Source organism: Lynx rufus, unplaced genomic scaffold (assembly GCF_022079265.1).
Source record: "Lynx rufus isolate CCGP_SWC_20201006 ecotype Redwood Valley unplaced genomic scaffold, mLynRuf1.p SCAF_21, whole genome shotgun sequence".
Lineage (NCBI taxonomy): Eukaryota > Metazoa > Chordata > Mammalia > Carnivora > Felidae > Lynx > Lynx rufus.
The window spans coordinates 15,536,860-15,564,563 of NW_025814836.1; the positions used below are offsets into that span (position 1 = coordinate 15,536,860).

The 27,704-nt window shown below is 41.4% G+C and overlaps 1 protein-coding gene across 7 annotated transcripts in view; it reads right to left on the minus strand.

Moving 5' to 3' along the window:
* The window catches only part of MCTP2 (multiple C2 and transmembrane domain containing 2), a 238,519-nt gene that overhangs the window by 89,822 nt on the left and 120,993 nt on the right, over positions 1-27,704 (minus strand). For all 7 annotated transcript variants that reach the window (XR_006963408.1, XM_047086646.1, XM_047086644.1 and 4 more), the window contains 4 exons: positions 22,230-22,416; positions 19,531-19,624; positions 4,514-4,616; positions 2,059-2,161 (listed from right to left, as the gene is read on the minus strand). Coding sequence is in view for 6 of the 7 variants with exons in the window: in XM_047086646.1 (XP_046942602.1) it covers positions 2,059-2,161; positions 4,514-4,616; positions 19,531-19,624; positions 22,230-22,416 (487 nt within the window). In the remaining variant the exon portion in view is untranslated. The remainder of the gene's footprint in view (positions 1-2,058; positions 2,162-4,513; positions 4,617-19,530; positions 19,625-22,229; positions 22,417-27,704) is intronic.

The following is a 27,704-nucleotide window of genomic DNA, read 5'->3' on the forward strand; positions in this document are numbered from 1 at the left end:
AAAAGTTAAGAGGGTGAGGGGGCTCCTTGCATTTAAACAAAGTCTTTCATAAATCACTCTACTTTGCATCTTGAAGGACGCAGTTTGAAAACTGCATTAAGTGAGGTCAGTGGTTCTCTTTGCCCCTCTTCGGAACAGTTGGCAATGTCTGTAGACATCTTGATTGTCACAACAGTGAGGAGTGGATGGGGGCTCCTGGCATCTAGGGGGTAGAGGTCAGGGATTCTACAATGCACAGGACAGTCCCCTGCAACAGACCACGACCCATCCCAAAATGTCAATGGCACTTAAGGCTGAGAAACCGCAAACCTGATTTAGGCAGAGGTAACTTCTTAGATCTAACCCAACGGCATGGAGACACTGTACATTTCAAGGGAGGATGGGAGGGAAGAAAGTGGGTCAATTTGTTGGTATCAGAGAACGACCAATGACACAAAACTTTCGCGTGTAAAATAGAGGGAGGTTAAAAATGACACCATGTAGTGTTTACCCAGCAAGGAATGACACATGTTACTGTGGATTTATCTCTAAAAACAAGAAAAGAGGGGTGCCCGGGTGGCTCACTCAGTTAAGCGTCCAGCTTCGCTCAGGTCATGATCTCGTGGTTCGTAGATTCGCGTCGGGCTCTGTGCTGACAGCTCAGAGCTGGGAGCCTGCTTCATATTCTGTGTCTCCCTCTCTCTCTGTCCCTCCCCCTGCTTGTACTCTCTCTCTCTCAAAAATAAACAAACATTAAAAAACTAAAAATAAATAAAAAACAAGAAAAGAAACGTCTCTGTCCTGCCCAAAATAATTGAGAAGAAAAGGAAACTGAATTGTAAAGAAGGGTCTCTGATTCCTGTCCCTTTAGGTCCCTCTAAAATTGGGTCCTAAGCTCTCGTTACATGTATTCCTTCAGGAGTAACTGACAAAGTTGTAATAAAAAGAGAGAAAAGTCCCAAATTGCCCTCTCGTCCCTGAGAGTCAGTGTGTTCTACTACTGATGGGTCTGAGCATTTGGCAGGAGCCAAATCTACAAGAGGGCAGCGGCTTCACCCCTTTTCCTAGAGGAACACTGGGGAGAAGAGAATTTGGCGAGAAATTAACCAGGCGCTCAACACCAGGTAAATTAACCAGAAAAGATACTGAGGGATGCAGCGTTCCTTCCCCCTGTAGGCATCATGGGAGCTGGTCTAATATCACGGTTAAAGACCTCTCCTCCTAAAAAATGCACTAACAGTTTGAAGAAATAAGTCTTCGGGAAGAAATAAATAAAGCCTTATGGACTAATAAGACCATAACATCTCTATAAGAAAACATATTTATGGTTGAATGAAAAACTAAAATTCTCTCTTCTGGAAGAATACATTTGGTATAAACAGTAATGTCCAATTAATAGGTGAAGTCAGATGCAGTCTTTGCACAGCTTCCCTCCTTTGTCCACGTAAAGGCATTATTTGGTGTTTTCTCCTCTGACTTTTTTAGGGTATTTTTTCATTCATCTCTTTGCTTATTCTGTTATGTTACCTTTTAACTGAAATGGCACTTTTTCCAAAAGAAGCTCTCTACTTTCTTCCACAAAGCATCTTTTGAGACTGAAAGCAAACCTAACTACTATGAAGGCAAAGAGAACTTTTGAGAAAATGGTCTTCAGTAGAGCTGAGAACCACTTGGCAGTTACCAGCAACTAATCTTTGAAGAAATGGGCAGTGAGGAGGTAATACAGAAATACGTGTATGTTTTTCATTAACGAATGGAAAATCAGTCACGGATCTGTATTCCCGGAAACCAAACAGAAACTCCCGCCTTAGGACGGAAAGACTGAGAACAAATTGGAAGACTAGTCGAAATGTTTTTGTCGGTCAAAGCAATATTTGACTGACACAGAGAAGATTATGTTAGTTTATATCTGAAACTACTGAAAATACTGGAAAAGGATGAGGAATAAAATAGTTGTTTCCTGCTATAGCAGGGGGGATTCCCCCCCCCCAGACTGACAAAGATAAAACAACCCTAGACCATAGAAGCCTGTCAACCGTAAAATGACTTACGAACTGTATATTAACAATGGTAACTTACGGACAGCAAGGGAATGGCAACTTTTCCAAGAAAATCAGGAGGTTTATCTCCATCTTCGTCAAACACTGTCACTTCCAAAACATCGTGGATATCTTTAATAGGACTGAAACAAGAAATGTACCACCTATTATATACAAAAACACATAAGTGGAGTCTGTTCCATGAAGATCTGAACACACGGTTTCACTAATTAAGCCTGTATGCCCTTAGAGTATAAAACTACCATTTAATTAAATTCCAAAAATTAAATCAAACTGAACTCTATTCCCAAACCTTCCATCATGGAAGATTCAGACATCCCTGTGAAAAAAAAAAAAAAAAAAAAGTCAACTTTTTTACTCTGACATTTTCCATGCATATGTGCACTCGAGGGTAGGACTATTAAAGAAACAGGAGGATAAAGAATAAGAGACAGAATGAGGAGAGTAAAAGGACAGTGATTTCAAAGTAGCTTCCAAATAGGCAATAAGACTGTCTTTAAATTAATGAAGAAAAAAGTAAATTAATGAAGAATTCCCTTAAAAAAAAAAAAAGGGCAGTGAAAATCACTTTTGCTGAGATTTACAGAAAATTTCCTAGTGTTGAAACGCAAAATACTAAAAATCCCATGCATATTCAGAAACATTTTTTATGTTGACCAGAAACCAGACATCACCCCTGATGAAAAATGGAGCCATGGTCATTAGCAATGTGTTGAGCAAACAAGAAAATCTTTCATATGACAATGTGCAAACTGGCTTAGGAGAGTTAATCCACTTTTCACAGATCCTTGGGAACTTTCACTAATGTTTTATAGTTTTCAGAGTACAGATCTTTCACCTCTTTAGTTAAGTTTATTCCTAGGTATTTTATGATTTTTGGTATAATTATAAATGGGATTGTCTTATTAATTTCTGTTTCTGCTGCTCCATTATTAGCGTATAGAAATGCAACAGATTTCTGTATATTGATTTTTATCCTACAACCTTACTGAATTCATGTATCACTTCCAGTAGGTTGTTGGTAGAATCTTTAGGGTTTTCTATATAGAGTATCATGTCATCTGCAAATAGTGAACGTTTTACTTCCTGCTTACTAATTTGGATGCCTTTTATTTCTTTTTCTTGTCTGATTGCTGTGGCTAGGACTTCCAGGAAGATGTTAAATAAAAGCGGTGGGACAGGACATCCTTGTTTTATTCTTGACCTTAGGGGAAAGCTCTCTTTTTTTCCTATTAAGTATGATGCTGTGAGTAAACCTACTTCATTGAGGATTTTTATCATGAATGGATGTTGTACCTTGTCAAATGCTTTTTCTGCATCTATTGAAATAACCGTATGGTTTTTATCCTCTTATTTATGTGATATATCATGTTAACTGATTTGTAAATATTGAGCCATCCTTGCATCCTAGGAATAAACCGCACTTGATTGTGGTGAATGTTTTTTTTTAAATGCATTGTTGGATTCTGCCTGCTAATATATTATTGAGGATTTTTGCATCTATGTTCATCAGAGATATTAGCTTATAGTTAGTTCTCCTTTTCTGTGGTGTCTTTATCTGGTCTTGGAATCAGGGTAATGTTGGTCTCATAGAATGAATTTAGGAGTTTTCCTTCTCTCCTATTTTTTGCAAGTTTGAGAAAAATGGGTGTTAACTCTTCTTTAATTGTTTGGTAGGATTTACCTGTGCAACCACCTGGTATCAGACTTTTTTGTATGTTGGGAGTTTGTTGGTTGTGAATTCAGTTTCGACGCTTGGGAACTTTCTACTTGGAAATCATCAACTCCATTCAAACTGTATTCTTTTGGTTATAAGCCCAACATTTCTTCAGCATTGTAAGGGCAGTGAACTATCATCTGACCCCAATTCAACAGGTGCTTCCCCTTGAAGCCCAGGCACCTCAGAATCTAAAGCAAACCAGGAAATAATCCATCTTTCTAAATGCCTGAATTTGAAAGAGTAGACAGGGCATCCCTGTGGAGCAGGGGTCATTCAGACAAACTGGAATTCAAGGAGACTTTGGGACTCTTTGAGAAATCACAGAAAACCTGTATTTTCAAAAAGACTCTGGCATAATACAAGTCTTTAGGCCTTATAATAATGTTGTCATGCATAAACTTGAATTTAAGGCAGATCTACATGTGTAATTTGCTTTAACTCAGGACTGAATTTGTCTGGATATATGGAAGCTTCCACCTACTAACAGATTAATTGAGTTACTGAAAGATCTACCTTACAAATGTCTCCTATAACACTCCCTTGCAGTTCCAAATGGCCTTATCTATTATTAACACTCTATAAAATGAAAGGATAAAAGGTGTTTAGAAGGAAAAAAATAATAAGATTCATCCTTTGCTCATAAAAATGGACAGAACGTTCCACTCTGGAGCCCCAGCCTGCCCCAAACACATCACGGCTAACTGGTCTCTAAGTTAAAATTGCTCCTTGATATTCTGGAGGCTAAAGCACTTACAATGTAAAAACTTTGTTCCACTCAGGGTTGAGGTTTTTGTAAATGGTGTGTGTCTGAAGTCGGTCATTGCCTAACTCCAACAAGCAAAAAGGGTCGCTCTTCCCTGGAAAGAGAACACAAGACATTGGTCAAGGCCAAGGACTCTCCTTGGTCAGAGATAAATGAATCGCAAAAGTAACAGAGGACAAGTGAATAAAAGCCATGCACCTTATACCAGTAAGACTGTGCTCGCTGAAAGGGCAAAAGTGAGCATCTCTTTCCAGCATGTCTTGTGTAGGAATTCAGGACACCGACAGAATCTACACGCGCCGGAAGAGGAGCACCTAATAGACAGGGACCCATACGCAACCCAGATGCAGGACTGACAGCCAGTGGCCACACAGGTCACATAGGAGCAGGTGTCAATCTGGCAGGTGAGGGAGTCCAGTTTTGTGTTTTGTTTTAAAACAGAAGCTCTTCTCAACTCAAGGAGAAGGTAGGCAGCAGAGAGGAGCTTCTGTTTTACAGGTGCCTGGGTGGCTCAGTCGGTTGAGCATCCGATATTGGCTAGAGTCATGATCTCATGGTTCATGAGTTCGAGCCCCACAGTGGGCTCACCGCTGTCAGCACAGAGCCTGCCTTGGATCCTCTGTCTCCCTCTCTCTGCCCCTCCCCCATTAAGGCTCTCTCAAAAATAAATACACATTTAAAATATAGATAGATAGATAGATAGATAGATAATTACCCTGCTATAGCTGAAAGCCTAGGATAACCTATAGGCTTCTTCATGATCGTGAGAGAAGGGAGAAAAAGTATAAACAGGGCTATTTAGGAGGTAAAACTTCTCTGCAGGGAGTGGCCAAGAACACTTATGATCTTATATTTGGTACGTTATGAGAACACATATGCTGCATTTTTGCTGCTCGAAAACATGCGAAAGAATTCCATAAAGCAAGTTCAAAGTTTTTATCTTAAAAGGAATGAAGCCTGACCCTTACTTCTCTCATCTCACCTCTTCTTTTTCCACCCCACCTCACATATCCTCCAAAAGACAATATAAATAAACAAATAAAAGGTTAGAAAATCCAAAATCCAAAGCTGAACCCAGAAAGCTACTGTCGAAAGAAAGAAAGAAAGAAAGAAAGAAAGAAAGAAAGAAAGAAAGAAAAGAAACGCTCTCCCCTTTTGTTAGGTTTGGTAGAGGGATCTAGAATCGGAACTGTCAGGGACAGAATGGATGGCTCTATAATGTCCATACAACATGAACACATCGCCGGCCTCTGCAGCAGTGACACTCTACAAAGCGGTGCGTATTAAATTAATTGGGGGCATAAGAACAGATGCTCTCCAACAAATGGTCAAGGAATCCCAGGCCAGGGTCTAATGCAGAGAGTGCTCAGGCCTCTTGACCTACTGGCCTACCATTTAGGTCACTGAACCTACATCTAATTAACTTAATAACCAGGAGCTCTGAGGTACTGTGCATCATGTGAAGGAGTCTGCATGAATATTATATTAAAAAAAAAAAGACGCATGCTAAAAGTCATTATTAAACAGGAGATTGCATTCAACAGACTAGTGGTCTGGACACTTGGATGCCTGGCCAAAGCTTCTAAGTCAATGCCATGATCTCAGTGGCCAGTAGACAATGGCCAAGCCGTGGAGACATAAATGGATGAGTCGGGGTTGTCAATTATAACATGGAAACGGCCCCCGTCTAAATTTAACAGAGAAGGAATTGACTAAACTAGTATCAGCTCTCAGAATCACCACAAAGATGGGAAAATCGGGGCTTGAAAATCACTAGAAACCAAAGGGTGTTTCGACATACTCAGGCACAAGACCCTCAGTCAGTATCTCACCCCAGGAAAAGTCTGGTGGGGCCTCCACTTCCCGGGAAAACTAGCCTCCCAGATGCTCCTATTACCGGCCCCTGGTGTGGCTGCCTCTAATATGAATTCTCTACTCCTGCTCCTTTGCGACACTTGACACAAGAAGTGCTTTCTGATTCGGAGGAAGCATCGGATTGCTCCCGCCTAGCCAAGTACCGGGGTCCTCAATGCCAGAGCTCTGAAAAGAGGTGATGGCTTTTCACCTCCTGTCAACGCAAGGAGGCTCTGACCTCTTCTCCCAAACGTGCCCTGGGAAACTCCCCAAATTTCCAGGGGGCGCGTTCCGAAATCAAACCAATACAAAAACCCATCTACATCTTGCAAAATAATAATAATAATTACAATAATAATAGTAAAGTCTTGCTTATTTCCAAGCAGTTTTACTCGGGGAGCGTGTTTGTCAGGGCGGCGGGTAGGTTTTGGGTGGGGAGGGACTCCAGATTGCCTCTTTGACAACCATGAACTTGAAAGAGAACCCGAGCTCCCCGCTGAGCGCTCAGGTAGACGACGCTGGAGCTCTCAACCTGGGCTCAAAACAGCTACTTAACCGTTTGTCAGACTGTTAGTAGGTGTCAGGACTGCTCCTCCAGAGACACCCACATGACACTGCATCAGCAGTCCCTCCAGGGAAACCACCTGACACTTTTAATGAAAGCCCTGGGGTGACTCCACAGCAGGGCAGAGACACGGCCGGTCCTGTGCAGGCACAGGTGGGCTGGAGCTGTGGCCCCCTCTCTCTTGAGCCAGCACACTCTTAGCCGTCCCAGCTAATGAGGAACAGACTTCCTTCCAGAAACTGGGAACTTCAGTTATGCGTCTCCAAGGAACATACCGCACCAACCCTCCGAAGGTAATTCCGTCAAAGCTCATTAAAACGCTGCATTTGCTAATATTACAGTATAAACAGGCAGAGAGGAGGAAGAAGAAACAAAGACATAAACACATTTATGGAGTAGTTCATCTATCCTTTCTGGGTTGCTTTCCTTCCCTAACACGGTTCCGGGTATCTGGGGGCTTTCAATGAAATTTCCATCATGAATGTGTTTATCGGGGAGAAAAAAAGTGATCTCCCGTAATACGTGAAACGTCCAAATGTTCTCCCAATGGCACTGGGCACACACACCAGGCAAACTGACGTACACACACTTGCGACAGCACTTCTTGCTTTTTGCTCCACCTGGCTGCACAGGTAAAACACCTAGATGACCTCTTCCACATCCAGACACACGTCACCTCGACACGGTCCCGTCACTGGCGACTCAGTTGCATGGTACTCCTCTAGGACCCTGCGCTCAAAAGTTTTCAACACCACTCCGCAATCCACTTATAGCCCTGGAATGGCAAGCAGGGGGTTCTCATTTAAATAACTTCACCTTTCTATCAGGTGCGAAAGTTGAACGGCAAGTAATAGATGTGTTTTAGAGGTCGCATCGTTCATGTGACATTTACTAAGCCCCCACTCTGCTCCTGGCACTTCGGAACCAGGCCCCGATGCACCAGATACCGCCAAGTCCTTACCTTTGAGGGACTCTCAGAATAATCTCTGCTTTTCAGCAAATGTCACCCTTTCCGTGAAAGCTTCCCTCCTGCTCCCTGCCAGGAGATAGACTTGTCCAGTTTCTGATCTGCGACTGTGTATTTTCCTTACACTTCTCACATTCCACGTCTGTGCATTCCTGTTCCGTATTTAGTCTTGTGTTTCACTGAACGGGGCTGATGCAGGCACACCCAAGGCACGCAGTCCCTGCCATCCCCTGCGAGGAATGTCCCAATGCAGGGACAGAGCGCCGCAGGGGGATTCCTGGCTCCTGGTGGCAGGTGTTAGATGGAGGGAGCCACCAGGCTCCTTCCGCTCTGGGCAAATAACCGTGCTTTAGGCAGGTCCGCATTCGGTCCTCACATCAAGAGGTGCGGAATGTTGGTGCCATTTGTGCAGAAGAGGAACCGCAAGTTCGAAGAAATTTAACGTGGTTGGTCAAAGTCCAGAAAGATTTCATAGTGGAAATGAATCTCCTTTGAAATGTTTATTTATTTGTTGGGGCAGGGGGCGGGGTGCAGAGAGAAAGGGAGAGAGAGCATTCCAAGCAGCCTCTACGCTCAGCACGGAGCCCGACGCGGGGCTCGATCTCATGACTGTGAGATCAGGACCTGAGCCAAAATCAAGAGTCGGATGCTTAACCACCTGAGCCACCCAGGTGCTCCAGAGTGGGAATGAATCTTGAAGCCAACATTTAGGAGGAGGCTTAATTTGGCTGCCAGAAATGCATAGGTTGGGTGCCTGGGTGGCTCAGTCGGTTAGGCATCTGACTTCAGCTCAGGTCATGACGTTGCGGCTCGTGAGTTCGAGCCCCACATCGGGCTCTGTGCTGACAGCTCAGAGCCTGGAGCCTGCTTCGGATTCTGTGTCTCCCTCTCTCTCTGCCCCTCCCCCACTCATGCTCTGTCTCTCTCTCTCTCTCTCTCTCTCTTTCTCTCTCTCTCTCTCTCAAAAATAAATAAACATTAAAAAAACTGAAAAAAAAGAAATGGATAGGTTAATCTTGAGAAAGAGACAGATGACAGCCTTAAATTTATTAACAAGATAGACACACAGATACAGATAATAAATAAATATTAACAATATTAATTAATAATATTAGTAAATAAATATAAATGGTGGCAATCAGGATATGTAAGATGTGGGTGGATAAATGCAGAGATTAACTTGAAGCCTTGAAGGCCATGACTAGTACTTTTCACTTAAATTCATTTCTTGTTTCTCATCTAGCAGCCAGGAGCCACCACAGACTCATCAGTACAAGGGACAGGATTAGAAGGAAGCGTTTCTAGAGGACGATCCTTCCTGAAGTTAAGGGTAAAGCATCATGGCTCAGAAGGGGAGGCCCACAGAGCCATGCCAGAGTAAATTGCCATAAACCCTCCCTTCACGCCTTGTTTCCAAACATATGCATATAAAATTTTTTTTTCAACGTTTATTTATTTTTGGGACAGAGAGAGACAGAGCATGAACAGGGGAGGGGCAGAGAGAGAGGGAGACACAGAATCGGAAACAGGCTCCAGGCTCCGAGCCATCAGCCCAGAGCCTGACGCGGGGCTCGAACTCACGGACCGCGAGATCGTGACCCGGCTGAAGTCGGACGCTTAACCGACTGTGCCACCCAGGCGCCCCCAAACATATGCATATAAACCTTACCACTGCATACTGTACAAAGCGCTCATCTTAAAAACTTCTTCTCTGACAATTTACCCCACACGATCCATCCTGATCTACCCTCTATTCCCAAACCCTATTATCGAGGTTGATGTGTCTTTCCCCCCACCCCTGACCAGCACACAGAGATGTGGGGCTCGGATATGCTTCCTATTCTGCATGTGGAATGACCTCTCCCTGCAATGCTCTCCCAACCCTTGGTCCTAACCAAAACACGAAGGCCAACTCACCTCCAAGACCTAGTTCAAGATGCATCATCTTCATAGAACTTTCTCTGCAACCTGAGGCTCCATGGCGCCTCCCCTTTCCCCCCAACCCCTATGATGATTAACTTGAAAATTATGATGCTTCACTGCATGGTGCACCTGCTCCTTTATCCGACAAATACTCTATGATCCCGGCAACGTAAACAACACTGTGCTACGAGCCGAGAGGGGTTTTCAAAGAAGAAACACTGATCTCTGTTGGTGCTGGGTCTAACTTCCCAAGTACGTCCTGCCTCCCTGAATGGGTTGCAAGCTTTTCGAATCCAAAGAAAGGCCTCGGTGGAGTCACACAGGTGACCACGTCTTTACGTCACTGCTGCGGACATCCAGAGCATGGCACAGACGGGTCTATATTAGGGCTGCGAGATCCGCAGAGGAAGAGAAGGACTCAATTTTGCTGAAATGTTATTTAACTAAATTTGCACGTTTCTACTATTCTAGCACAAACACAGAAAACATACAAAAACTAGTGACGTAAGAATTTTTCCTTCTTCTGACTCCATTCCCCTGTCACTAGTCAAGTTCGAAAAAAAAAAAAAAACCCACCAGCACCGTCTACTCCATTTGCCTAACATCTCCCCCTTTCCACTGTTGCACCCTGAAAATCCTCCAGGCACGTGATTTCTTCCAGGTCTGGGGAAAACGCTGTAGGCTCTGGAACATGCTGTTCCCTGGTTTGAAAATGCTTTCCTTTTATTTTTTTTTATTTATTTTTTTTTTAAATTTTTTTTTTCAACGTTTATTTATTTTTGGGACAGAGAGAGACAGAGCATGAACGGGGGAGGGGCAGAGAGAGAGGGAGACACAGAATCGGAAACAGGCTCCAGGCTCTGAGCCATCAGCCCAGAGCCTGACGCGGGGCTCGAACTCCCGGACCGCGAGATCGTGACCTGGCTGAAGTCGGACGCTTAACCGACTGCGCCACCCAGGCGCCCCTAAAAATGCTTTCCTTTTACCTCTGCCGTGCTAACTCATCTCTGACATCCTTGCTAAAACATCGCAGGAACACCAGGCAGGTGTCCTTTTAATGAACCTTGGCATCCTGTTCTTGACCTTAGGAGTACAACTGTCATTACAACTGACCCGTGAACAACACACGTTTGAAACGTGCAGGTACACTCCTAGGTGGATTTTTTTTTTTTAAATAGATAATACAGTATCATACTGCAAATGAATTTTCTCTTCCATGGTTTTCTTAATAACATTTTCTATTGTAAGAATACAGTATATAATACATATAACATACACGTATGTGTTACCCAGCTCTTTGTGTTATCAAAAAGGCTTCAGGTCAACAGTAGGCTATGAGCACTTAAAAGTTACAAGCCGGGACCCTTGGGTGGCTCAGTCTCTTAAGCGTCCGACTTCAGCTCAGGTGGTGATCTCACGGTTTGGGAGTTCAAGCCCCCCCCCCCCCCCGCCACCCCATCCCACATTGGGCTCTCTGCTCTCAGCACAGAGCCTGCTTCAGATCCTGTCTCCCTCTCTCTCTGACCCTCCCTGCTTCGTGTTCTCTCTCAAAAAATAAACAAGCAAACAAACATTAAAAAATAAAGAGTTAAATTCCAATTTTTGCCCATTTTGACTGTATGGACTCTCAATGCTCCTACCCCCGCCCCTTACTGTTCAAGTATCCTGCTGGTTTAATTAGCCGCTTCACGTGGGAGCGAGGGTCAATGCCTATTCCCTGAGACATCCCCAGAGCCTACCACAGCCTCTCCCATAGAGCAGGTATGTTTGCTGAAAAAATTCATTAATTACTAAGAACCCAACTAATAAGATCCAAGTGACTCCGTTGTTAATTCGCAGGCCAAAAGCGCACTGAGTTCATTCGCTCTCAAGGTCCTACTAATTTAAACACTGCTAAATATTACACATACTTCCAAACGCTGCGCCGACGAGAGTCCCATGTTCTTTGGCAGACTATTAAAGCAGATGGCGAGCCAAAGACAGATTTATATAGTTTTCAATGTGTTTTTAAAAAGTTGGTCTTGATTTGAGCCCAGCTATCCAATAGTTCTCAAGGAAATTAAAAGCATTCAATCACTATTGTTAAGGCTTTTAGAAATTGCAATTACAGTCGTCCCTTTGAAAATAGGGCATCTTTAAGAGAAGAGGTATTGCTATGGATACAACTTCAAAGAGACAATGAAAACAAACCAGAAAATGGACAGGTAGTCCCATTGAACGGTAACTGTAAGACTCTTTTCCTCTGATACAAGCAGTCATGTTTTGAAGAAAACAAAAAACAATCAAAAACATTCATAGTCAATGTAATAATTTATAGAAACTACTCAAAAGTCATGATTGCAGCATATGGCTGGAATATTTCTACTCTACAGTGTGGGATCTAAATGAAGTGTTTCGGTCAATAGTTTTTCAGAATAGCGCTCTTGTACGTAACAAAAAAACTGATGAGCCCCGCAAAAGTATTTTATATTGATAAAACTATTATTCAGATTATCAAAATGTGAAAGCGAGCACTAAAGTGGCTTAAGTATTAAACCAGTATTAAGAATTTTCCTACCAGGAAACACATTTTTTTTCTTTACTTTTATCAGACAGCAGAAACAGAACAAAAAGAAAAAACATTTTAGACCGGTAACTAGATTTCTCGAAGTGTTCCTTGAAAAGCCAAGTGGGATGAGAAATCCTGGTATTTCTGATGTTATTTGATAGAAAATTATAAACAAAATATTAAGACAATAATCTTTGGAATTCTCCACATCAACGATAATCTACTCAAATAGATTTAATAAAAAATGGACATAGTATTTATTGAACGTGCAATATGTGTCAGGCACGTTCACGTAGGTTTTCATTAACCCTCAAAATATCTGCGGGGAAGGGGACCTAAGGCCAGTATGTGGTAGAACCAAGATTTAAAATAGTTCTCCATTTCTGTGTCTGTTTTACACCATAATAGATATGGATTAGAATGAAAGCAGCTACCATAAAAATAAAGAGTAAAAAAATGGGGACTGAGTTCCATCTTTGACGAATAAGTCATTGCATTGAACACCGATTGACTTAACCCCTGAGTCACAATCTCTTAAGGCTCATTCACGGAATGAATGGAGAACTCTACCCCAGGCAGGAGAGATGATCCCTGTGTGTGGAACAACAGACCAAGAGCTCCTCCTAATGGCACTGGGAACTGGAAACGCCACCCAGATTTTGAGCAAAGTCCTCATTCACTTCCATGATACCTACTGCCCCCTACAGGCAACTCTGAGAAAGGCTGAGCCACCAAGTTCCTTAAGGGTGTGTCTGAGGTACAGTAGGTACTCAATGAATATTTCTTGAAGGTCACTAGATCTGCCACCAAGCTGACTTAGTTGACACAAGTTTTAAAAGCAACTGGGAAGCTATATTGGGCTCCTTGGAAAGAAGGTGGGGATTTGGGAATTACATGTATCTTTGTTCTCCTGGATCAGGTGCTATTGGGGACCCTATCCTGCTTATTTATCAAATGAAGCTACTTCACAATAACAAATATATATATATATGGCAGTTGTCTTATCACCACTGGCAACAGAGAAAGGGTCCACGTGACAACCCTACTGCCAAGAAGTCACGGAGATCCAGACATATTTGAAAGCTTTTTGCCTCTGATGGGTGGGTTTTGTAGGGCAAAATGTGCCAAAGAAGTTGCAAGGATGCAAGAAAAGTCCCCGGAGAACAAGTAACTCTAGGGTGTGAGCCAAGATGGTATTTCCGGTTTGTTCCTTCGTCATCTCTTGATAGATACCTCCCCAGGTTCTCATCATGGCGGACAGATTATTACCATGACAGGAATGTGAAGACTTAAGATAGGATTGTGCTACAAAGAGGAGAGATATTGAGATCTGTATTCCATCACACTGTCACATTATTTATTGTCATTCTACAAGGAGGTGGGCTTGCCACGCTGCTCCGCGTGCTCTTTTGCTACCGTTGGCTTGGTGAGGTAAAGAAAACTCTCCTACGTTTCTACAACCCCCATTTTATGCCCAGAATTCTTAATGGGTAGGGGCACCTTGGCAGTGGTAACAGGGTAGAAGAAGGAAGCAGAGGGAGACCGAACAATAGCCAGTCTTACCGCTAGAAGATTCCCTAGGGGAAAGGATGTCAACATATAAGAATTATTGTAAAGAATAAAGAGGAGGCTTAATCAACAGGAAGGAAGAAGTGTGAAACCCACATCTTGATTCGGAGACTATAAAAGAAGAGTCATCGACTAGGTGTTGAATTTGGCAGGTACCTTCTTTATGTACATGGTAGTTATGATGGCTTCAATACTGAAACATGGAAGCAACCCCTTAATGTTAAAATCTAGCAGGTTTCCCACCATAGTCTATCAATTATAATAAGGCTCTCCAGAACCATCCTCCCTATGTGTGCTGAACATATAGTAAACAGTTTCCCACTTTTCACTGGTTGCTCTCTCAATAGGTAGGTTAAGCATTGTCGTTTGTACCGAAATACAAACCTGATGAGAAAAGATTCAGTTCTTTAACAATTTTTCTATTTGTCTGTCGCCTACATCATTATCCTTCATGATACAAACTCTGTTTTTTTCCCCACGGTATTAACTCATGAATCTGATGTAGCCCCGGGCAAAGCCCTCTCTGAGGGCTTTACCATAGAGGAAACCTGTTGCACACATCATTTCTCAGCTCTGTCCTGAACAAAATCTTCCTCTCACTTCATTAGAATGTGGGTTACTTTCTTCTCAAAACAGCTGAGTTTTAAGACTGGCAGCAGCTGAGTGGCATATGTGGGTCTCATTAAGCATTACCGACAGCTAGCCTCACCTTGAGTCTCAAAGTACAATTTATCATCTGTTTCGTGAATCAAGGCTATGGCCTGCTTTACTACAGAAGTAATAGCATCAGAATGGACAACCTATTACTTAAAAATTTTAGGTTACGTTGGACTCGAGGGGTTTGTGAGACAAACTCTTTAATAAAAATATCTGACAGGCTCTTCTATTAGAATGACTGCTTATGGCCATCCACATCTAATATTGGCTGTAGAGAACATTAAAATGTCTTTCACCAATTTTAGACGGACCGACTGCAAGAGAAGATACATTACTTCGGATTTTTTAAGCGTCGTCTCACTTATATACAAACAAATGCCAGACATAAAAAAAAAAAAAAAATACCAAGCTACCTATAAATTCAAACATATGAGCGTTGAATCGGTTCCATCACACAACAGAATGGCATATTTATAAAAGAATGCGTGAATTCAAAACTAATAAATATCTTTTTTATACATTAGAGCACTGAAGCCTTTATCTTTTGTAAATATCTTAATACTGGTGATATATGTAAATTTACATTATTAATATCTTCTAACACATTTGGAAAGGTACGCTTTTTTTCTTCATTTAAAAAGCACATTTTTACTTCTCATTTGGAAAGAAATTCACTTTAGTGATTAGGCTTGTGTGTAGATAGTATACACACATATGTATATATGTATACATATATATACAAAGTGTATGTAAAGTATATATATATATATATTATGTATATCATATATACATCTACTATTTCAATGTTCTAAAATATTAGCAAAGTAATGGGGATTTAATGTCTCCAAAGTTTAATTTCTTCTCATGACTCTATAATTATATTAGGCTGTATTTTTTTATGATTAGATAATCATAACACCAATAACCACTAAGAGAGAGTATCATACTTTGACCGCAGTGGCAATGTGCGGTTAATATTTTCTTTTTTGAAGTCCTCCTTGCTAAGACAGAGATCACTTCCAAATGGGCAAACCGTTGACAAAAGGCTTACCAAGTGCCTTCATCGCCCTTCTAGGATATGTACTCTGTACTCTGCGGACTCTTAACAATAACCTCCATACACAATGCTACCAACATCTCTCCCTGAACGTTAACGCTTTATCAATGTTCTCCCGGAATCTTCTGTAAAACAAACTTAAAGCATCCGTTATGGTGGTTATTCAGTATTGTTTGTAAGAAAAAAAGAATGATCAAAAAGTAGAAAACGGAAGTAGGAAGGTAGGAAAGTTCCCTTTTGTACTGTCTAAAATGATGACCATTCTCTGAGAACGCCCCTGGTTATTCAGAGTAAATACATTTCTTTTTTTTATTTGCAGGAGTGAATGCTTTGTTTCCGGAGCCACTGCCATAGAACTGCTCATTTATAAAGTACAGCAGGCTGGAAAAGGCTGGGCATGGGGTATAATTGGTTACTTATTTCTTAAATGTTTCTGGTACTGACAATCTTGGGTCTACATACCTCTTCCGATTCACCAGCAGACAGCGTTTTTCACCGCATAGCAATTGAATTGGTAACAATAACAACAGATAATGTGTGAGTCCCCACCATATGATACAGACGCTAACCTCTTGCAGGTATTAATGACATCGCTATTGCTACCTCCCTGCAGTCTGAATCCATTTCTTTTCTTCATATAGAAAATCTGCTTTACAACTCTCTGCATTAGGTCCACTTTGTTGCCCTAAAGCAATATCCTGGTTGAGAATAGACCAGAGGATTCACACAGGAGCCTGCCAGCCAATAAAAGAACACAGACTGTGAAATTTGGTTCTAAAAATAAAGATCAATACGGTCTAAAGACATGTTTAGCTAATGACAAGGAACTTTGCTTCAATTCCGAGTGATAATTTTCCCATAAATAATACAGAGACAGCGAAACATCAGGGCATTTAGTCAAACCACACAGCATGACTGGATTTGTAACCACCGCTTTTTGTGACTGGAATCTTCTGGTACTTGTCTTCAGCCACTCCAAAACTATCTACGAGAATCTTGACTATAAAGAAAATGACAAAATGACAACATTTCCCCCCAAAATTATTCTTCTGAAAAGAGAGTTTTGCTTTGTCTCCTGGCCTTTTTTTTTTTTTTTTTTTTTTTTTAGGTTCCTCTCTTATTCACTTTAATAGTCAAAATACTGTTTGGAAAAGCAACACTGACTGGAAACACCTCCGTAAATACTAGTTTGGGGGGATGCAGAAAGGGTACCTGTCAGGACGGGTGAAATAAAGGAGGTTTTAAAAATGTGTTTCCACATACGGCTGCGGTTGTAAACAAGACTTTAAAAAAAAAAACCTTTTTTTAAAAGAAAAACTTTTAATGCATTGCAGTTAGTTCCTACAGATTCAAAAACACGCAACTACAGACAGAATTTCTGAAAATATTGTTCTAAGGCACGAATGAGTTCTTGTGTTTGCAACATTTCCTGAGACATCAGCAATCATAGATTCAGAAAGTACTATATTGAAACATTCAGACTGAAGGGAAAATAATCGGCTCCGGAAAACTAGTAGATGCTCTAAATGTGCTGTAGTGATCATTAAACGACTAATGTCAAAGGCACATGTGAAATGGGTGAATTGAGTGTTTTCATAAACTGGAAAAGTTTTAAAGAAAGGAAAGTTTGGGGCGCCTGGATGGCTCAGTTGGTTAAGCGTCTGACTTCGGCTCAGGTCATGATCTCACAGTTCATGAGTCTGAACTCTCACGTCGGGCTCTGTGCTGATGGCTCAGAGCCTGGAGCCTGCTTTGGATTATTCTACATCCCCTTCTCTCTCTGCCCCTCCCCTGCTCATGCTCTGTCTCTATCTCTCAAAAATAAATAAATGTTAAAAAAATAAATAAATAAATAAAATAAAATAAAATAAAAATTCTTTTTTCCAAAGTTGGATCTTCCTCACCCTCAGTCTCAAAAGTTCAGAGGCGACTGTCACATAGAACTTTCTGTGTAGAAGAGAGTAGACCACATTCTAAAAATAGGAGATGAATGGGTCCTTCAATACCTTGTCCGCGCAGAAAACCATGCTGTAAAATATTCTTTGTATTTATCAATTTTCTTGGGAAATAGCACTTGCCATATCGTGTCTCGACTGCCAGCACAATGGGTTAATTTGGCAATCAGAGGAGAGTCTCCCTCCGATCAGACCCTGGAATGGCTGGATTACCCTCCTCATGGTCCAGCATAACTCAGCACAAAGCATGTCTGCTCTATCTCTGTCCAAAAGTTCAAGTTCGTGGGGCACCTGGGTGGCTCAGTCAGTTGGGTGCCTGACTTCAGCTCAGGTCATGATCTGTGAGTTCAGGCCCCATGTTGGGCTCTGTGCTCACAGCTTGGAGCCCGGAGCCCGCTTTAGGTTCTGTGTCTCCCTCTCTCTCTGCCCCTCCCCTGCTCATGCTCTGTCTCTCTCTCTCTCTTGCTCTCAAATATAAACAAACATTAAAAAAAAAAAAGTTAAAAGTTCAGGTTCAAGAAGTACCAAGAGAAATTGCGTATAAGACCACGTCAACTGCAACGTGGTCCCACGGCCGAGACTTTGGCTACTGTTTCTGGGAAGCACCAGCCGGACGCGCATCCAGGTTTAAGTTTACCAACCACCACATCCTCTTACATTGTGAAGGACGAAATGTTTCCAGAACAGAGCACGGCAAGGAGTGAAGGCAGGGGGTCGGATCTGTCTTCTGAGGTACTCTAGTCAAAATTTCTCAGAAATTTAACAAATAAAGCAATGGCACTAATCATCCACGAAAATATTTGAAAGCCAAATAAATGGACTGGTATGTTACCTAACCATAAGAAAATTATTTGAGGGGTGCCTGGGTGGCTCAGTCGGTTAGGCATCCAACTTCGGCTCCGGTCATGATCTCACTGTTCGTGGGTTCGAGCCCCGCATTGGGCTCTGTACGGACAGCTCAGAGCCTGGAGCCTGTTTCAGATTCTGTGTCTCCCTCTCTCTCTGCCCCTCCCCCACATGCGCTCTGTCTCCCTCTGTCTCAAAAATAAACATTAAAAAAAATTTTTTTTAAAGAAAGAAAATTAGGGGCGCCTGGGTGGCGCAGTCGGTTAAGCGACCGACTTCAGCCAGGTCACGATCTCACGGTCCGTGAGTTCGAGCCCCGCGTCAGGCTCTGGGCTGACGGCTCAGAGCCTGGAGCCTGTTTCCGATTCTGTGTCTCCCTCTCTCTCTGCCCCTCCCCCGTTCATGCTCTGTCTCTCTCTGTCCCAAAAATAAATAAATGTTGAAAAAAAAAATTTAAAGAAAGAAAATTATTTGAAAAAAAACGATTTTGTGAAAAAGGTTAAGTGGAAAAAAACCTGCTTAAATGCATCGTTTTTTTTTTTTTCTTCTATCACTCTATTTGGGTTTTTTGTTTGTTTGTTTTCAAATGTTTTATTTAAGGTCTAGTTAGGGACCGCAGAGTGTTACCTTGATTTCAGGAGTAGAATCCCGTGGTTCATCCCTTACATACAACACTCAGTGCTCATCACAGCAAGTGCCCTCCTTAATATATGAAAGAGCATAATGGCTGTGTGTATACGCTTTTGCTCATGAAGACATTTAGTTTTATTATTATTTTTTTTCTTTAGTTTTTAGGTTGATTTATTGATGCGAGATAGACAGCATGAGTGGGGGAGGGGCAGAGACGGAGACACAGAATCCGAAGCAGGCTCCAGGCTCTGAGCTCTCATCACAGAGCCCGACGCGAGGCCTGAACTCCCGAGACCAGGAGATCATGACCTGAGCCGAAGTCGGACGCTTAACCAACTGAGCCACCCAGGCGCCCCATGAAGACATTTTGCTTTGTCATCGGATCACTTCAAAGCGGGAAATAAATAAAAATGAAAATGAATTAAAAATGTTTATACCTGAGAAATCCGCTGCTAAGAGATCTACTGCCTTTAAGACCTTCACTTGTAAAATGCCGACGTCCTTCATATCTTTCAGGGAATTCTGTAAGCACTAAGGGGGAGCAAAGTAGATTATGCATGAGAATGACTTTCTAGTATACTATTTAATGCCATCAAGTCCTACAGAAGTACATTCTAGATTTATCATCACCTTTCTCGTGCAAAGCTTAGAAAAGTTCCAAAGTGCATTATGTCAATGGGGCAGTTAGGCATTCATAGCAACCGATTAAAAGGGACTTCAGAATAAACCAATTATAACACACACACAATCTACTCTTAACATCGCCCCCACTGATGGCACAGGTATCCCAAAATGTGGTACATCTCTCTCTTTTTTTTCATTTTTCATTCTCTTCTTCCCCTTCTTTCTCTTGATTAAAAGTTTTAAATCACTCGAAAAGGCAACATTATTCTGACCTCGTTAGTACAAAATTTATGGATACCAGAGGACCCAACTTGGACCCTTCGCAGATACTTATTACTACTGGAAAGAGAGCTGGGATGGAAAGAGAGTGCGTTTTCTGGTTCACGTTTTAGCCACCTCATTAAATTAAACATTGAGCATGTAGTATCACCCTGTATTCACACCTATTTTATTTTTCAGTTTGCATGAGCCAATGCTTGAGTGTACATCCTGAAAATCCTTAAGAATTATGCATATCGCAGGGGGGCCTGGGGGGCTCAGTCAGTTAAGCTTCCGACTTTGGCTCAGGTCATGATCTCACGGTCCGTGAGTTCGAGCCCCGTGTCGGGCTCTGCTGACAGCTCAGAACCTGAAGCCCGCTTCGGATTCTGTGTCTCCCTATCTCTCTGCCCCTCCCCTACTCATGCTCTGTCTCTCTGTCTCTCAAAAATGAATAAATGTTTAAAAAAAACTAAAAAAAAAGAATTACGTATATTGCATGGATAGCAATATTTCGGTATCTCTGTACACGGCATCCTTCCGAAATGGTGCATGAAAGAGATAAGCGGATAAAGTATCTCTGCATGAGTCCAGAATACAGTTGCTGAAAAGATGCTGCTTTAAAACTTTTGGACATAATATTTCCGCTATCGTTGTATCATTTGCTAAAAACCTGTGATAAGCAGGCCTTGGGGATTTATGGGAGGATAGTAAAATCCTTGTTATTTAGACATTTCAGGATAGAATAACAATAACTTAATAATAGTTCAGGTGTGCCTAACTTACTATGCATCATTTCTACATACTTGTGAAAGTTGTTTCTGCTGTGTTTCTTTCCAACCTGAAGAAAAAAAAAAAAAACACAACACAAAAACCCAAAAAACAAAACAAAACCTGCAGTTTTGAAGCTAGTTTAAAATATTTTAATCTAAATGAAAACATTTGAAATAAATACTTTTACTGTTTAACTGTGAAAATGCCTTCAGTATGATCTGGTCTCACAAGCTAAATCTCAAGAAGTCTGGAACTTGTGTTTTTGACATGGCCTTCTTTCCCTCTAACACGCTGCCCAGCTCTTCAGCTGAAAACACAGAAAAAATTTCTGTTTTGATGAGCCTCTTAAAACCCATTTTCCATTAGTACTCCTCAAATCCTGAGGCATTATTCAAAGCAGCCAGGATGATTTTCCTTAAAATCACTTTATAAATACATGACCCTCCTCGTGAATTTGGTAAGTTTGGTAATTTCTCCACGGGAAAGTCCAGGGGAAAGTTTTAAGTTTTATCATCAAATTTTCATACGCTTGACTGAAGCCATCAAAGAATATTAATAGTGGATTTTGTAGAAACGCCTCTCGAACAGGCCAACCTGGCACAAAGTCCGCGTTGACAATAAGATGTGTGGCTGGGTTTTGTACTCCCCGAAGATAAAGAATTATTCAATTAATCAATACACCTCACAGTGAAGGATTTTGGAGGCCCTACAGTTAACGCTGAGAATAATATTCCCATTAAATAGGGATTCTTCTTTGCTTCATTTTCGTGTTGTTCTTCTAAAACATGCCTTTCGTGTGCGGCCATAAGATAAACGTATTGATTTACAAAGAAGACGGGATAAAAACAGAATGCAAATAAGGACACCTAGAAAGCCCGAGTATAGAAAATAAATGAAGAGCAACGAAGCCATTGGATTTAAAAATGCTGAGTGGACTTGTAAACGCATTGCAACTACTCAGGCAAAAATCACACACTGCCTTTATTATCCAGGGCAGTACAGAACACCATTCTGTGCCTGTCCGGGGCTTTGCGTTGCTTTATGAGACAGAAGCACTTTCTCACTCGATTCTCAGAGGTTCTGGAAAGGTGGGTGTAACATAGCCAACCTGATGGCTGGTTGAAAAAGAAAAAAAAAAAAAAGGCTATCTCTGTGAACTTCTATTAAAATTCGTTTTTACATATGCAGGCATGCTAAACAAGTTTGCCTCCTTGTGGATTTCAACGTTCCCCGAAGAGTTTCTGAACGCTGAAAATCCAAAACACCATTTGCGGCTTTCAAAACAGCAAAGCCTAATCGACTTTCACCTTCTCGCTAATGCATTAACCTCTCGATCTGATGTCTTGTTTTATGAGACATGCCATTAAACTGTGGACAAAGATCTCTTTTCATGCATTTTTTTTTCTTAATTCATAGACTTTGTTTCAACCCCAAAGCGGAGGTGGTGGGGAGCAGCGGGGTGGCGAGGCAGAGCACTCACATATCGCTGGGCAATCTGCTTTCTCTCGCTGGGGTCTGCTAAGGGGCACACGCACAGATCGGAGACGGAGACGCCAGCACAGGGAGTGAGCGTGATCAACATCAGGAGGGCCCCCAGGCAGCTCTCCAGGGGCAGCTCCAAGCAGTTGGCTTGTTTCAGAGGCAGCGCTGCGATATCCACTTTGCACCTGGAAAAGTTGTAGGAACCAGAGAACGAAAAGGGATTACCTCCTGGCCGCTGCTGGCCCCCCAAAGCACCCGATTTTTATTTCATCATCCCCCAAACCCCACTCCCTCTCGGCATGCGCTTCTTGAGCGGTGAAGGTCACAGGGGCTCCCTGGCTCATAATTCTCACTCCCAGCCTAACACACCCTAAGATTAAGGGGGGCGGGGGGGACACACCCTAAGATTAAGGGGGGCGGGGAGGGGAGACGTAATGAAACCAAAGGGGGGGAGGGGGGGAGACGTAATGAAACCAAAGGGAAGGCAACACAGAGGGGATGGCAGGTGAAAAAAAGAGGCAGAGCTATGCCACATGAGGTCTGCCGGAAGACAAGGAGCTCAAGAAGTAGGAAGAAAAAAGTTCCAAGGTCAAGCATCGCGGGGGGAGGGCTCTAGACGGCTTCTCTGCGTCGCGTCTTTCGCCAGCAAAGAAAATAAATGGTCGCGGTTGAAAAAAAGGGAGAAAAGACCAAAGAAGTGAAAGTGGCAGAGGGCTCACTGGAGAAACTATTTGCTTCCCGAGAAATGCCAACTGGTGAGTTTTTATTTAAAGCAACGTGTTAAGGTGTTTTCCTAATAGGCACGGTTCCACAGGGTTTCCCCAGGTGGGCTGCTCTTGGACAAATGGAGCATGAAATGCTGTTGACTGATCCCGTTTCGGCAACACTGCCAGGAAAAGGCTTCACCCATCTGCTAGGAATTGCATGTTTTCCGTCTCTCAACAGCCAATGTTCTGGCGATGCTGGAAACCTCAAACACATTTATATACAGAAACAAACACCAAAAAGGAGGGCTGAGGTGCTAAGCCATTTATTTGCTTTAACACTGACAACTCTGGGTTTGGCTGGACCACACCTGCTTTGTTCACGCACAGGTGGATGAAAAAGGTAGGGTCGAGTCGAGGGAGGAAGGGTACGCAGTGGTAGTTCCCACTTCTAATACGTGTGTGTGCGCCCGTGTGTGTTAATTCTCATTTTCCCTCCATAGTTATTGAGTGAGATGAATATTCAAGACTGTATAAAGGAATCCCTGCCTCTCACAACGTGGCACAACGATAAATCGATGGATTCTTAGCCTAAATCTTGAATGGACTTTGCATGTTTGCAGATGGTTCGAAATAGGTAAACTTACCCAACACATAAAGCAATGACAATTTTGAGCCACATGATATATAACGAGTGCTGGTTTCATAAATTGGAAACCTTGCAATCTCTTCACAAGTAAAGAGAAAAATATCAGTAATATTAAAATTCTATACCAGGTCTTACTACAGAATAAAATATATATGTTAATACTGATACGTACCTAAAATTAAATAGGTGTGGGTAATTTATTTCCTAATTTCCAAACGCGATTCCAGTTTTGAGAAGGGATGGCAATTAGAGCTTTTGCATGTAATAAATTCAAGTGTATCTACCAGAGACACATTAGAGAAAAATGTCTTTTTAAATAATCCTCTCTGCTCTGAATCAAAACTTTTTTTGTGTGGCAATAAAGAACCTTTTAAAGTTTGCTACCGTGAAAATGGGGGTTACTAAATACTTGTCTTTCATAAGCAAGTATGTAAATGGAGAATTAATTTGGCTTGGAAGGAAAGAAATGTCAAGTGCTTTATAACGAAGCCTTTTCTACAAAACTACCCACAAATTTTTAACCAATGTAGGAGTCGCACATCTGCTTAGGAGTACTTTGCAAAGCATTATTTTACATTGTTTTTGTTTTTTTTTTTTGCATTTCCATTGAATAAAGCTCTTTCTTGTGGAAAGAGAAATGACCCAAATTTGGAAGAGTTTTTTCTGGTGGTCGCTTTCATTAGTCCAAATTAGCAATAACCTATTTATGGAAGATTCATCTTAATATCATTACTGATGACAATTTATTTTCATCCTTTGAATTTTGCCTTCCTGTTAATAGTGGTGGCTTTGTTTTTTGAACAACCAGAAGTTACTTGGAGACAAGAGGCAAATTAGGGGCCAAAAATGATGCATCATTAGGCAACGATAAAATTTCTCTTTGATAATTCCAAACCGAACCTTACGTTAATTCTAAAAAGTCACCTGCAAAGACTGTGAACAGCGTTAGCATGTTTATAATAACTCTGCAAACTCTCACACTGCCTGTTGCAAGGCACAACTCATTGGAATAGAGCAGTTTATTAAACAAATGTTGAATCACGTACCAGGCAAAATGCAAAGTAGACACTGGGTTTCTTCTTAGAAATTACACATCTCCACAAACTTTTTAGGCATTTCTGTCCCCTGTGAAACTTCTGCACCTACCCCATTTCGAAACATTCTTTGGATGGTGAAGAAAGAACACATACATGAAGACAGCCCCGCCTATTTTAGATAAAAGTCCTACAGTCTACATGCCCCGTTAGCTAATGAGTGGGGTTAGCCAAATGCTTACTTTTATTTCCATAGTGATTTAAAAGAACAAATTAAATTGATAGATCACCATCATGTCAATCATAATTAAACATTGATCCTTCTGCACTGGGGTTATGACCCAGCCTCTTAGGGTCCCTGCCCCATTATGCAAATTGATATCTTAAGAATTAAGAATGAATTTACATCTACCCTCTCTCTAGTGTGAACAACTAGCTCCCATATAAAGATGACGTTTGGGGCCGGGGTGAGGGGGAGGGAGAAGCGTCTGGGTGGCTCAGTTGGATAGGCGTCCGACTTTAGCCCAGGTCATGATCTTGTGGTTCGTGGGTTCGAGGCCCGCGTTGGGCTCTGTGCTGACAGCTCAGAGGCTGCTTCGGATTCCGTGTCTCCCTCTATCTCTGTCCCTCCCCTGCTCATATTCTGCCTCTCTCAAAAATAAATAAACATTTTTAAAAAATTACAAAAAATAAAAAAAAACATGACTTTTTAAATTTTTTAAAGTAGGTTCCACACCCAACATGGGGCCTGAAGTCAAACCCTGAGATCAAGGGTCATGTGCTCTACCCACTGAGCTAGCCAGGCACCCCATCTAAAGAGGACTTTCTATAAACTTTCTGCAACTGAATTGCCCTCTTCCTCTCTTCTACCCACCTGGCTTTCACATTTATTTCCACATTCTGGAAGAAAGGAGGAAAGCTGGGGGTAAGAAGAAATGAATTCCATACAAGAACCTGTCCTCTGTTTTACTCTATTCCAACCTTAGCCCACATTGTTCCAGCTGATCCTCATGTCTGAAGGAGAATCAGAAGCTCTGGAGATTAGCCAGAGGCTGGAAGAATTATTTATATTAACGCCAAGCCAGGAAGGAGTTACTGTATTACCAGCAAAAGCAGGAGAAAAAAAAAAATTATAAAGGGGACTTGTCTTATGCAAACTGGTGCAGCCACTGTGGAAAACTATGGATGTTCCTCAAAAAGTTACAAAGAGAGCTACCTTATGGTCCAGCAATGGGACTACTGTAGATTTTTCCAAAGAATACAAGAAAACTAATGCAAAGGGATACCTGCAAACCTATGTTTATAGCAGCATTATTTATAATAAGCCAAGATATGGAAGCAACGCAAGTGTCCATCAACTGATGAATAAAGATGATGTGAAATATGTATGTTATATATATATGTGTGTGTGTGTGTGTTATGTATATATGTTATATATGTAACATATATGTTATATATGTGATATATGATATGTGATATATGCCATGTATATATTATGTATATGTTATATATGTGTGATATATGTTATATATGTGATATATATGTTATATATATAATATATGTGTTATACATGTGTTGTATATGTGATATATATGTTATATACATATTTATGTTTATATATACACTGTACACACATATATGTCAGCCATAAAGAGGAATGAAATCTTGCCATTTGTAATGACGTGGATGGATGCAGAGAGTATCATGCTAAGTGAAATAAGTCAAATACCATATGGTTTCACTCATATGTGGACCTTAAGAAACACAAAATAAACTAGCAAAGGAAAAGAGAGACAAATCAATATATACCCTTAATAATACAGAATAAACTGATGGTTACCAGAGGAGAGGTGGGGCGGGGGGGATCGGTGAACGAGGTGATGGGGATTGAGGAGGGACCTTATCCCGATGAACACTGGGTGATGTACAGAAGTGCTGAATTACTGTAGTGGACACGTGAAACTACCATAGCACTCGATGTTAACTCACTGGAATTCAAACAAAGACTTCAAAAAAAAAAAAAATACAAAATAAAAAGGATTTGTCTTTCCGAATTGCAGATATTATCACAATACTCTCTGAGCCTCCTGAAGAAAGGGAAGTTACTGTGTGAACAAAATATCTTTTTTTTTTTCGTAGGATTGGGTGAACAAAACACTTTTTTTTTTTTTTTAGGTTCAAGTGAAGATAAGTACTCTGAAATCTAAAATCATTAAGACAGAAAAAAATCTGAAATACTTTCATCGAAGACATTTTTAACATAAAAAACCTTGAAAGGAGCACTTAGGTCGTGTCTTCTATTTTCTAAAGGGTTTCTGATTTTGCCCTGAGAAAATACCATAATGTTTAGTTGGTCTCTTAATTCTCTCTTGGTGCTACTGAAGCTTTCCAGAATCTGGTGTTCTTTCCCTAGGCTTTCTTTATCTGTGTAGCTCCCTGTTACGGGCGGAGTGCACCAGGAGCCTCCAGGAACGCTAGGGAATAAATTCAGCCCAGCTTTCTGGGCAAATTAAAATACCATCCACTCCTCCCTTCTTTCTCATTCTTATAAACACTGCAGACTCACTGTCTAATTCCAGAATTTTACAAGGACTGTTATGTATTGGTTTCCCTTCCATTTTGTAGCCTCTCAATTTCTTCCCCAACTACACAAATGGCAACATTTTCAGAGCATTTATGAAAGCCTAGCTTACTAGGATATATGCAAATTTTCTTAGAAAAATAAACTCAGTTTTCAGATAGATGGTCTAAATGGCTCTCGTAGAATGAATTGGCTCAATTATCACACCAACTAATAAGTAATAAATAATAGGCACCTAAACTATTTTTTTCTATAAAGGGCCAGAAAGTAAATATTTGAAGTCTACGGGCCATGTGGTCTTTGCTGAACCTACTCAACTCCCCTTGCAGCGTGAAAGCAGTAATAGACAATGTAAACAAACGAACAAGGCTGGTAGTTGATAAAACTTTATTCGAAAACAGGTGGCCATCTGGATTTGGCCCATGGGCCCTAGTTTGCTGACCAGTGATCTACAGAAATGTTAATAACTTGGCCTATGGTGAATTACACCGATGTTAGTATTTTA